General features: G+C 41.8%; 1 protein-coding gene across 1 annotated transcript in view; it reads right to left on the minus strand.

Annotated features, from left to right (window-relative positions):
* Vps53 (vacuolar protein sorting 53 homolog (S. cerevisiae)) overlaps positions 1-13,008 on the minus strand; it is a gene marked incomplete in the record, with an annotated part of 134,397 nt that overhangs the window by 54,761 nt on the left and 66,628 nt on the right. The window contains 2 exon segments of the mRNA XM_013503465.1: positions 1,820-1,914; positions 6,653-6,754. Coding sequence (XP_013358919.1) covers positions 1,820-1,914; positions 6,653-6,754 — 197 coding nt within the window.

The raw sequence follows: 13,008 nt of genomic DNA on the forward strand, positions 1-13,008 counted from the left end.
ATTTTGTACCCCATGATAGAAGCATAAAAAAAAGAGGGCTGGGAGAGCCTGGGCCTGAATGTTTTTCTGGAGAATTCTCCTCAAGAGCTTTCTCAGAGCCACTGCTATTCTGTGTGAGCCACTCTCTGCCCTCCTAAGGGTGTCCTTGGTAGCCCAGGCCTAGCCATCTCTGGGTAGCTTGCTCTGCTCTGGAAACCCAACTTTCCCCCAAACCTGCCTCTCTAGTATGGAAGGGCTCTCAACAATACTCTGGCCGTGGTGATAGGGGGTTGCGGGGGGGGGTCTTCCTCCTTTGCTAACATCCTGACATGAATAACGGGCACTGGACATGAAACCCTCCTCTGGTTAGGAAGAAATCAGGCTGTGGTGGGCTGATGTGTAAAAATTTTGGAAGTCTTTGAGTTTGTGAAAAACACGTGGATTAAATGGATGACCCCTAAATTAAAATAAGAATTCATCAGTCCATACTGATATAAACAAATGGGAAGAGAAAACTCTTCCTTACAGTAGAACTCCAGTAGTAAACGCAGAAGAAATGATGGACATGAATAATCAACATCAGACAAACACGGCACTAACAGTTGCTCCAGGCATCATCATCACAGGATTCCAAAATGAGTGGGCAAATGTGCGATGAGAAACGCAACGTTTACATAGTCTCAAAGTATTCTGCACAAGACACTTCGTAATTACAAAGAGAAAAACAGTAACTCCACGTGGAGAAAGCTGGCAGGGACGCCCTTTTGTAAGTGATCCAAGTTAATATAATCAGTAATTAGATAAATCATCACAATGTGCCACCTGAGCTGGTGCGCAGAGAAGGATGAAATGTCACTTGTATGGTTTTCTTGCCACAAACGCGTAACCTAGATTTAGTTAGGAAAAAACTAACTAGTTTAGGCTACTCAGGAGGCTAAGGCAGGAGGTTCATGTAAGCCCAGTAGTTCAAGACAAGCCTGGGGAACACAATGAGACCCCATCTCAAACAAAACAAAACAAAACAAAACGAGACCACAGGTAAGCTGAAATTGAGGGTATTACACAAAATAGCTAGTCAGTACTCTTAAAAAGCATCAAAGTCATAAAAGATAAGTAAAAGATAAGCAATTAATTCAAGATTAAAGGAGACTAAAGAGATCTGACAGATAAATGCAAGATTATTAGCTTCTGGACCAGAAGAAAGGTATCAATAACATCATATTGCCTTCCTGATGTTGACAATTATAATTATATATTAACATTCTCTGGGGGAAGATTATATGAGAATTTTTGTTCTATTTTTTGACAGTAAACTATTTCAAAATGAAAAGGAAAATTATATATGAAAATATGTAGCTTATATTTTGTTTTTTGAGACAAAGTCTTACTATGTAGTTCAGGCTGGCCTTGAACTCATTATGTAGCCCAGGCTGGCCTCAAACTTGTGGCGATCCTCCTGCTTCAGCCTTCTGAGTGCTGGGATTACAAGTGTGCACCATTATACCCGGCTTGAAAACATGTATTTAAGAACAGGCTTTCTTACAATGCCCAGTGCTGATACGGTAAAGCTTTGTGGGCTGACTTTCAGTATGTCAGGACTCAATATGGGCTCAGCGCCCAGATATGAAAGAGGAATTAGGATCCATTGTGGGGCCTTATTACAGTCAAACTCAGGTTTCTATGATTGGGGCAAAATGATAACACATAGACTTCCAGCGTGGGTCACAGGTATGTCAAGTCCCTCCTTCAGCTTCTGGAAGGAGTTGTGCCCTTATAAGATACAACCTGAGGAGAAGGGCTAGAAACACAGGCAGAAAACAGTAAAATGTCTGTCACTTACTTGTCCTGGGACTCAATATATACATAGAGATGAGGCTCAAAACACTTGGAAACAATACCGTGAAATGGATTGTCTGGGGCTTTAGGCTTCTTTGGCTGTAAAGAAAAAAAAAGAAAAGAAAAGAAACATGAAACCCTGTATTTGAGCAATCTTTGCAAATTCTCAAGCAATTTTAGAAAATATATCACTTCAAAATTCACTCTTAGTTTAGATAAGAGAGAACTCAATATAATGAAAGTGGGAATGTCGCCTGCACTAGGATTGCTCTGGTCTGTGAACAAGACGCTGGCTTTGTTAGTGTCATTTACTTGCCTGTATGATGAAAGATTTACTGCGACTTTGATAATACATGCATTTTCAATCTGGAAGCTATTCATCACTTGACTAATGTTTTAAAAGTTTAAATGAATGACCTTCTTAGGAAACGCACACTGAAATGTTTAGGGGTAAAAGGTATTATGTCTACAACATTTCCAAATTGTTCTGTAAGTAAGAGGATGGGGGGATAATAAGGTAAATATAGCAAAATGCTAACAATTGCTGGATCCAGATGACAGATATTTAGAAGTTCCTCATAAATAGTGTTTGAACTTTAACTAAGGAAAGAAAAACAAAACTAAGCCAGGTATGGTGGCACACACCTATAATCCTAGCACCTGAGAGGCTGAGGCAGGGGGATTGATGCCCAGCCTAGGCTACATAACGAGTTTAAAGCCAGCCTGAACTACATAGTGAGAACCTGGTCTCAAAAAAACCAAAAACCAAACCAAAACATAAAAACCACGGGGGAATGGTGCCCATGGCCTGGCAGAGAAATTAAAGCAACAGCAGTGGCATTCTTAAGAAATGCCCGCCACCAACATTCTGCAGTGCAGAGAATGACACTGAGGAAACAAAAACACAGGCATCCAGGCTTGAGAACCAGAAGGTCAATTTCCTGGTCCTGATAATGCTGTCACCACTGGGGGAAGCTGGGAGATAGGTACACAGCATCTCTCTGTGCTATGTTAGTAATGTAAGTTAATAAGCACTGCAAAATATAAAGTTAGTTTTTCAGTTTTTTGATTTCATTTTTTTTGAGACAAGGTCTCACTATGTTGCCTAGGCAGGCCTGAAAATGCTGGGCTCAAGCAATTCTCCTGCCTCAGTCTCCTATAACACAGATGGGACTACAGAGCCCACCACAGCACCCAGTAAAATCGCACTTTGAAGTAAGTGGTTCTGAAGAACTGGACTCTGCATGTGAAGAAATTTTAGGAGTTTCTTAATCTATTTATTTTGCTTATAGTTTCCTTTTTATTTATTTTTTGTTTTGTTTTGTTTTTTGTTTTTGGTTTTTCTCCGGTACCAGGAACCGAACTCACGACCTTGCGCCTGCCAGGCAGGCGCTTTTGCCGCTGAGCTAAATCCCCAGCCCCAGTTTCCTTTTTATGTATGCACCAAAATGGTACGTAATTACAAAAACAAAAAACAAAAAACACTGTGTCTGAAAAAGTCTGAAGGGCTCATTTGAGAAGTATAAAATACAGACCCAAAGTGATAAAAGAAAATGGTTTCCTGACACTCCAACAAGCTCAGCTTGATCAGTCTTCATAGGTGCTTGAGGAGGCCCCACAGAAAACTCGGAAGGAGCACCACCAGACAGGCTCACGCCCCCACCCCACCCACGGGTGACTGCTCTGCGCTGCCTCTGCAGTGAGGAAAGGCTGCTGTTTCTGGCATCGCAGCACACAGGTCTTGTGGTGTTTCCAGTGTAAATTGAGGCAAGAGAAGAATGATGAGAGGGACTGCCTAAGTTGCATTTTCTTAGTTTTCTCCCAAGAGGGCTGCCTTCTGCCTACAGCTGCTTTGTGAATGTGATTGTTTTGAGATAGTAGACGCTGGAATTTCTGTTCAAATTGGTGTCTCCCTTTGCACTCTGCAGCTCCCCAAAGGGTTGATCCTCAGCTTAAAGAATATACTAAGTCATTTAGCAGTAGCATTCAGGCTGGATTTCTGAGTGTGTGAATTCTGTCCAAAAGCTGCAGACGTTTAAGCCATTTCCTCCTGGAGTTTGATGGAATAATAAAAGGTTACTGTTGTCACAGTAAGGAGGTCTGCAGCTGGTCCCATTTCCTTTCATTACTATCCAATGTAAACAGATTAAATCTAACTGCTCAGATCACCAGAAGGGTACATTTTTAAACCAAAAATTCCTGATTTATTTTCCCTCTTTCAGTACCCTCAGTCCCCTTTGAGATGTCATTTTTTTTGTCACTGGGAATATCTTGGCAACTAATTATTGGAGCCCTTTTATAACCCAAACACTGCTTCTCAAGTTCACTCTGCCTTCCCACAGCCAGGTGTAAACTGCAGTAGTGAGTGCAGAGTGACCCTGACCTCGAGGGCCAACCGCCTCCTGACTGCAGCAACACAAGGGCTTGGTAACCCAGGGGAGTCAGTAGAGACTTCCCCAACCACCTCCAGCTGGTTCCTGAGAACATCCTGTGGAGTCCTTCGCCAGCACCACTATGGATCCTGCTCTTCTGTGCACCTACCTTCAGAAGCCAGTAGGGTGCTGGGAAGAGGAAGACCCTGGGTCTCCACCTAGCCAGCTAGAGGGAAGACAAGTGCTGATGAGATGACAGTGGAAGGTCAGAAGTTACACTCAGGAGACATTAGTCACTAATGTGTGAATGTCATTACTAATGAGGAACAGCCCATGAATTACTAGTGATCATCTAGTACAGCAGTTTTTCATTTTGCATCTTTTCTTTTCTTCTTCTTTTTAACAGATGTGAAACCCTAGATTCAAAAGAAATTTTACCTGAAGTCTACAATACAAAGTTCTGTATTGCTCTGACTGTTGGGACCTAGGTCTCCTGTCTTTCCCAACTCTGCACAGGACATCCAACAGGGCATTGAGGAATACAGTCTGAGGACCATTATTAGCCTTCTCTAAAGATAAAGCAGGGAAGTCCAGAGCGAGGAGATGACCTGTGTAAGGTCACACAATCCGCTAGCAGAAGATCACAGTCCAGCATTTTATCCATCATGTGAGGCTGCTTTACCATGTGTATTTGTCAGATGTTAGTGTTCTATGTCTTTAGAATGGGCAGGTCTTAGTCTTACAATAATAATTTGAAAATTTCATGATAAGTAAAAAGTTCCCACAAAAAGAAAAATCATATTTTACCTGTCGATACTGACTGCACAGGCAATGAGGGGCTCTCATATTTGGTGCAATAACATCCAGAGATGGCTGGCCATGGGGATAACTTTTCGTGGCAATGCTAGAAGCATCTGAATGTTCAACTGCACAATCTGCATATGACAGTGGCAGCTACTAGCACTGTGGGGACATGGGAGCCCTGAAAATACCACAATTGCAAAAAGCATGCTCTTAGCAGCAAGCCCAGAGAGGGTATAGGAAATAGAAGAATCAGATTCCCCACCCAACTCCTTGCTCCCAGTGTGAGAACTGCATTTCTTTAAATAGAAGAAATCTCTTTTGCTCCTGTGTTTGCCAATAACACGATGGCTTTAAATCAGCTACATGTATTCCTACACATCTCTGGGATACTGCTTCAAGATAGCCCTTCAGTTTTGTTCATTCACTTTTTTATGAGCTTCATTTCTCTGCCTTCCACTTTTTAATGAGACAGGACTGTACCAAACATAAGAGCCTGGAAAAGGAATTCTGGCCTCTGATTTCTAGACTTGGCCTCTAGCCTTAGCTCCTCCACTTCTAAACTATGTAACCGTGGACAAGTTGTTTAGTTTCTGAGCTACAGTTGCAACACTTATAAGACAGCCACTTTGAACATGAAATGAAATAAAGCATGTAGAAGATTTTTAAATTGCTGCTGGGGCATGGTGGTGCACATCTGTGATCCCAGCACTTGGGAGGCTGGAGCAGGCGGATTGCTGCAAATTCCAGGCCAGCCCGGGCTAGTTAGTTCAAGGGCAGCCTGAACTATATAGCGAGACCCTGTCTCAAAACACATGCGCACACACACACACACACACACACACACACAACCAAAAAAAAAAGAAAAAAGCAAGCAGGGTTAGCTGCAAAGTGTTGTGCCTATGGGTTTCCCAATTCTGGTCTTTCCCATTAGCCTCCTTTGGGTGGTGTCTGGAGCAAACTGATCTAATAAAAGAATCATCTAGCAGCCAAATGTAGAAAATGTAAAAGGATCACTAATCCAGAAAGGAAGGAAATGTCCTGATTTATTGCTCTAACCTCTCTTGTCATAAAATGGCACTGAAACAAAAACACTATTCTGTAGGATGAAGGGAGATGAAATTTAGAGTTGGCAGAAAAAAAACTGAAGGAAATTAAAGTGCCTGTGTGCTCTGAAAAGTTACTCTCTAAAGACGCCATTGGTCACCTTGATATTTCCAGGCCTTCCCAGTGGCTTCCAGACCTAAAGCAATCAGCTTGGGATGTGCAGAGGCCTCTCCCAACCCATGGTGCTGCTAATGCCCCGGGATCTCTCACATCATCACTGTGCCAGATGACAGTACAACGGAAAGCTCTGCTGACAAGCTCAGGAGATGATGAATGAGGCAGAGCAGAATTTGGCCCTGTGGCATGGGCTGATTAAGCCTGTGCATGTTGCTGAACGCTGGCGGTGAGGCTCTTTGGGAAGACTGAGTGGGGGCAGAAAGGGCTGCTCTTTCTCTCAATTATCGAAATGCACTCTCAGATAAAGGCCCTCCATAAAGACCCCACTGCTATAATCTCTGAATGTGGTCAACAGCCAATGGCTCATACTTGAAGAGAGCCAACCATTTTCAGAAAAGAACAACAGGTAGGTTACACATGGCAATGCAAAGAAGACTTACTTGGTCTAACTCTCCCTTCTCCATTGCCAGCTCCTCCATCTCTGGTGTTGGCTCGTCTTCCAGGAAGGGATTGGTAGATGGTGGTGGAGACTCCAGCTTTTTCTATTAAGAAGACATGAGAAAGAAACATCTTCTGAGCATACTCAGTAGCTTTTCCATGGATCTTCCCATTGAGCTTCTGCTTTTTCCAAGCCCCCTCAATAGCTGAATTGTGAAATTTGATCTTATAAATTAGAATAGAGGCAATGTGGACCATAGTCTAACCTCCAGACCTTCAGTTGCTTTCCTTCTGGAAACTTTATTATTCATCCCATTATAATTCTAATCTGGTAAAAATTCTCACTATCCTTCAGTCTTCAACCTAGAAGTCCCATCTTGTGGGAAATATCTTTATCTGTTAAGTCTAGGTTAGATGCCCCTGCTTCAGCAACAATAAAGAAGTGAATTAATCTGGGCGTGGTGATTCAAGCCTATAGTCCCAGCTACTCAGGCAGCTGAGATGGGAGGATCACTTGCTCCCTTCCCACACTGCAAAGCCCGCATGCAGTTATATAATAAAATACGCACCTGCCCATTTATTTTCTCCCCATTAGATGCCATGATGGCAGAGATCATGTCTGTCTTGTACCCTATGCTATCTTTGGTGCCTGGCATGGAAAAGGGGCTCAATAAATACCAACAAACCCAAATGCCAGGTGCGTTTGAATTCCACAACAAACTATAAAATAATCTCATGTGTTCTAGAGTACAGACAGAAGTCCTTTCCCAAATAAGTTTTACAACAACCAAAACTGAAATCTCCATGAGAAAAACTACTTCCCAGCTCCCAAATACAAACACTATTTCAAAATACATTGTTGAGAGGGCCCATGGACTAGTGGGAAAGCTGTGGGCAGAGACACTGATTTTTAACTCCAACTTTGTTCTGCTTGCCAAATCATCTAGTTTCCCTGAGCTACAGGATTTTCAACTGCTGAACGAGGATACAGACACAGGACTATGTGTGGGATCAAATGTAATAAAGTGTGTGAAATTCTAGAAGAAAGGCCTGATACATACAAGGGTCACTGATGTTAATTCCAGTGCAGCTACTGAATCTAGCTCTTTGGGGCTCTGTTTGTTTGTTTTTGTTTCTTACAATTTTGACCTAGAGCTACTGTTTATTCCCCAGATGCTGGGAATTCTAAGAGAAAGGAAGCTAAGCAACAAGCAGCATAAAAGGGATTCAGGATTGGTTGGTGCCAGGGATGAGGCGAAAAAGCAAGGGATGGCGCCCTAGAAATAGGAAGCTAAGAGAGAGTTTCTAAATGTGCTTGTGAATTAATCTGGGTGTGGTGATACACCAGTAGAGCAAGCTGAATTAATCCCTAAGCCAAAAGGGACAGCAGATGGACTACAGTGTGAATGACTTTGCCAAGTGCCAGGACACCACATGAAGGTATTACAAAAAAAAAAAAAAAAAAAGCAAAACTTCAACAACAAAAACCCCATCAGGGTCTGGTTTGGGCTTTAAGATAATTTTGCTTACATGCATTTAAACCACTCAAGTTCTTGTCCAAAACACCTGGAAATGCTATTGTGTGAATAGACAAGAGCCTAAGCATATGAAGAAAACCTTGTGTTGCTTGTATTAGAATCATTCACAACACAATCATTTTTGCAGTATTCTGGTGAGAAACAGTATTTTTGCAGTACTCTGGTGTGGTCCAACAACCAAACAAACATTCCAAATTTGCAACCTCTGAACTTTGGCTTCTTTCCCTGGTATTGGGAAGGATGGGTGAAATCCCTATAAACTTAACGTGGTTTTTAGAAAGGAATATATTGAAGCTTTAGTTGTGTTTTTAACAATTGCTGCTATTTTGGGGAGAGTCATATAGCTTAAGCTTCAGCAACAATAAAGAAGTGAATTAATCTGGCTGTGATGGTTCAAGCCTATAGTCCCAGCTATCGATGGGAGATCAACTAAATCTAGAAGTTAAAAGCCAGCTTGGGAAACATAGTGAGACCTTGCCTAAAAAAAAAAAAAGAAAGAAAGAAAAAAATTATATTAATAGCATTAAACTCCTGGTTCTACTGTTTTGTTTGTTTGTTTATTTATTTATTTATTTATTTTTGCCTTTTTGAGACACACTCTCACTATGCAGTTCAGGCTGGTACTGAGCTCACTTCGTAGCCCAGGGTGGTCTCAAACTTGCAACAATCCTCCTCCCTTAGCCTCCTGAGTGCTGGGATTAAAGGTGTGCACCACCACACCTGGCTTGGTTCTACTGATTTAAGAGTGGGTTTTGGAGCTGTACTACTGAGCTGAGTCACTATGATTCTGAGTCTTCTGGAGCTCCACAGATATGGAAAGCAAGCCAGTTAACTAAAAGCTTTGTTCAAAATCATTCAGTGATAGAAACAAGATTTGAATTTTTGAACTAATATCTCCCTCATCATTGCTACAGTGACTACGGTTACATTCAGATAAGCCTCACTTTTAATGTGTTACTGGAAATCATAACAAAAAGTAGATGTCAAGGAAATGGGCTCTGGGCTCTATTCTACCTGCTGGAAAATGTCAAATGGATAAAAGTAAGAAGTAGCGCAACATAAAAGGTAGCACTGACCAAACAGAATGACACCTGAGGCAGTGAGCATGGGCTACCTGGGCCCTTTCCTTCTTCTAATTGTCTCTATGCATATACTGATGAAATTACCAGGGGAGTCACAGACACCCGGGAATTCCAGTTCTTTCATATAGGGCATGCACTTTACAAGTGTGGACCAAGTTGGCAATGAGAGAAGTGATTCACTCCTTCATTCACCCACTCAAAAAACTAGTGTGCAGGGTACTTGGGAGAAAGTAATGAGCAAGACAGACCCATTCTGCTCTCATGAAGTTGACAGGCTGCTGGAGGAGACTAGCTTTAATCAAATGTGTGGTAAGGACTTAAAGAAAAAGCAGAAGTTATTACCAAAGCATGTGGCAGAAGGTCAGAGAAAATGTCTAAGTAAATTATATGTCAGCCAGAACTAAGGAATGTCCCAAAGGTAAAAGTGTGTGTGGAGGGGTGGGCAGGGTGGGGGCAGGGCAGAGTTTCCTAGGCACAGGCATTCGTGTGTTTGTTAGTTAATAGCATTAGTTAATAGCATCATTCATTCATGTATTGAGCATCTGCCATCTACTCTATCAAGCACTTTTCCTTGGACAAGGGATGCAAAATGAGTAAGGCAGACAAGAAAGGGAGGAACTGTGATAGAAATGTAATTTTTAGGCATGGGGAGCAGGCTGGGGATGAGGTGGGGAAGTGCTTTTTAAGGTGATTAGAGAGGACTTTTTAAGGTGGTAATAGTCAAGCAGTGATGTAAATAAGGAGAAGGAACTGACTGGACAAAATTTAGGGACAAATATTTTTAACAAAGGGATCTGGTGCAAAGGCTGCACAAAGCTTAGTAAATTGAAGGGCAGAAAAGAGGACAAGGGCCTGAGGTAAGAGAGAGAGCAAGAGCCCAACTGCATAGCTTTTTGTGGGCCCCCAGTAAGGTTTCTCTTTTCATTGCAAGTAAACAGTCTTTGCTGGTTATATAGGGAAATGATAGGATCTCATTTGGATTTTAGAACCAGGCTCTTGCTGTGTTGCCCAGGCTGGCTGTGAACTCCTGGATTCAAGCAATCCTTTTATCTCAGCTTCCAGAGAAGCTGGGGCTACAGATGCATATCTAATATGGGCTTTAAAAGTATCATTCCATGGTCGTAGGGAGAGTGGACTGTAAGAGAAGCAAGAAGCTCAGTTTCTGAGCTTGCTGCAGTGTTCCAGGCAGAGCTGATGAGGAGTGGACTAAACCAGTGATGTGAGGATAAAGAAAAGTGGTCAAATCAGGACATATTTAGGAGAGAAGCCAAAAAGACCTGAGAAAGCAGAGGTGAGGGAAAGGAGTTGAAGCTCATTCATTTTGAACTGAGCCACTTGCAACTTGCGTGCTGTGGACTGAGATGGGCACCCTTATGCAGTGGTGAGGGTGCAAGCTCTGGATCTGACAAACCTGGGTTCACGCACAACTCCACCACTTGGGAGTGCTGCTTTACTTCTCCAAGCCTTATCTGCAACTTGGACGGATAGTAATACCTGGCTCACAGAACTATCAGGAGGATGAAATGAGATACATATATACCAATGTAGATTAACACACTGCCTGACACATAGGGAAAAGCTGACTAAATAGAAGTTTTCATTTATATTTAATAGAGATAAAAAAGTATAAGGCAGAATTACCATTCTCTCTGCTGTAGTCCTAGGGATTGAAGCCAGGGCCTCTGGCATGGTAGGCAAGTGCTCTACAACTCAGCAGCACCCCAGCCCTTATTATTTTTATTTTATTTTGAGACAGGGTCTTGCTAGGTTGCCCAGGCTGGCCTCAAGCTTGGAATCCTCCTGCCTCTGCCTCTTGAGTAGCTGCGATTATACACAGGTGTCACCCTGCCCACTTGTGCCTGTCTTTATGAAGTAACTCATAAAAGGGAAATAAAAGAAAGCACAGGCTGTGAGTCTTGAAAAACAAATTTCTTTTAACCACCACAGGTGAGAGCCTGTCCCTGTTTCTTGTCTCCTGGATCTCCCCAGGAAATGAAAGTAGTGGGCCCTCAACTTGCAAGAGCAAAGGTGCACTGAACCGCTTCTTTCTTCCCTGCTCTACAAGAGGCCCTCAGCTCGTGCATATACTGGCAAATACTGTGTTTCAAAACTCAAGATGTGGATACAGCCGTCTCCTATTCAGCAGGTTACGCTACTGTTCAGAGTAACTGGCTCTGCTGAAAGAACAAGTCTTTGCAGATAGCAACCATGGGCGCAATGCAGTCTTTTGTGCAAGAGGCCTGTTGCCAGATCCACCTGGGTCACATTCCTGCTTTGCAGCTATCAGAGACCACAGAGAATTACTAGTTTAGGTTTGGATATTAAATAAATGAAATGACATGTTCCATACACTCTGGTGCTGCTAAAGGAAATTTAAAAATTGCTGGGATGTGAATGACTTTCAATTTTAAAAGATTTCATTCTTTCAGCTATGACAGTTGATCTCTAGCCCACACAGGAAGGTAAAATTCTTTATAGAGCAAGTTAATTCCTACTAATTAAATCACACAGGATTCCCAGCACCTCTGAAATAGTACAGGCCACAGGACAGCCAACTGTCTCATTTACTGCAAGGGACAGTCTGCATTAGTCAAATGCATAGCTGTATCTGGGTCCGCCTACACAAACCCTTTTTGAGGCCTTACCTGGACACATCACATTATCCAAGAATGATTTCTGAAACTTAAAACTAATTTCTTTTTCCTTCCCCTGGATGAGAAAGCTTTCAGTTATGAGATGAAAGTCCACAATTTCTGCATTTCTCATTCCATAAATGCTTCACTCCAGCCCTATTCCAAATTTGTTCTTGAAGAGCTGGCCGGAGGGCTTTAGCTAACAGTCAAGATTATAAGTACGGGGCTCTGCACACCTGCTGTTTACCATAAGGGGGACCACGCTTGCTACCACATGTTCACATCTTATGTTGTGACAGTTACTGCAAGTTTCTTTCTCCTGCTGGGCCATAAGCATCTGTCTGATTCAACTTCTCATTTTTCCCCAAGCCCCTGAACAAAGAGGGACCTTGAAAAATATCTGTGAATAAATGCTAATCACAGGAGAAGCTCTCAATAAAATCCTCTTCAGAAACTAGGGTAACATTTCCTATTTTCTGTAAACAAAACAGAAAGTCTATGTATATTACGTTCATGCATACCTGGGAGTCTCAAATATTCACCCCAAACTATTAAGCAATGAATATTTCTGGGGAAACAGATTTAGAGTAGGTGAAAAAAAAGAGATCTTTCTTTCCAGATATTTTATAGAGTTTTTAACAAACAGCATTCTCATTGCTTTTTTTTGGTCATTGTTTTTTTTTTGTTTTTTTTTTTTATGGATAGGATCTTTATCAGATGAGCAAAAATGACTTTTAACAACACATTTAATATTTTCTAAAAAATCTCATATGTTTAACTGGCAGCATAACTCACACAAGATAAAATTCACTCATCATAAAGTGATTTACAATTTAGTGGTTTTTAGCATATTTGCAAGGTTGTGCAACTATCACCACTATCTAATTCCAGAACATATTTCACCTCCAAAAGAAACTCCAGATCCATTAGCTGTCAGTTCCCAATCCTCCTCTTCACAATCCTTTCTGTCTCCATGGATTTGTAACTTTTCATATAAATGGATTCATATTAATATGTTACTTTTTGTGTCTGGTTTCTTTTACTTACCATAGCATTACAAGGTTCATCTATGCAGTAATATGTGTCAGTACTTCATTTATTTTTA

Source organism: Chinchilla lanigera, unplaced genomic scaffold (genome assembly GCF_000276665.1).
Source record: "Chinchilla lanigera isolate Chin_1 unplaced genomic scaffold, ChiLan1.0 scaffold00080, whole genome shotgun sequence".
Taxonomy (NCBI): Eukaryota; Metazoa; Chordata; class Mammalia; order Rodentia; family Chinchillidae; genus Chinchilla; species Chinchilla lanigera.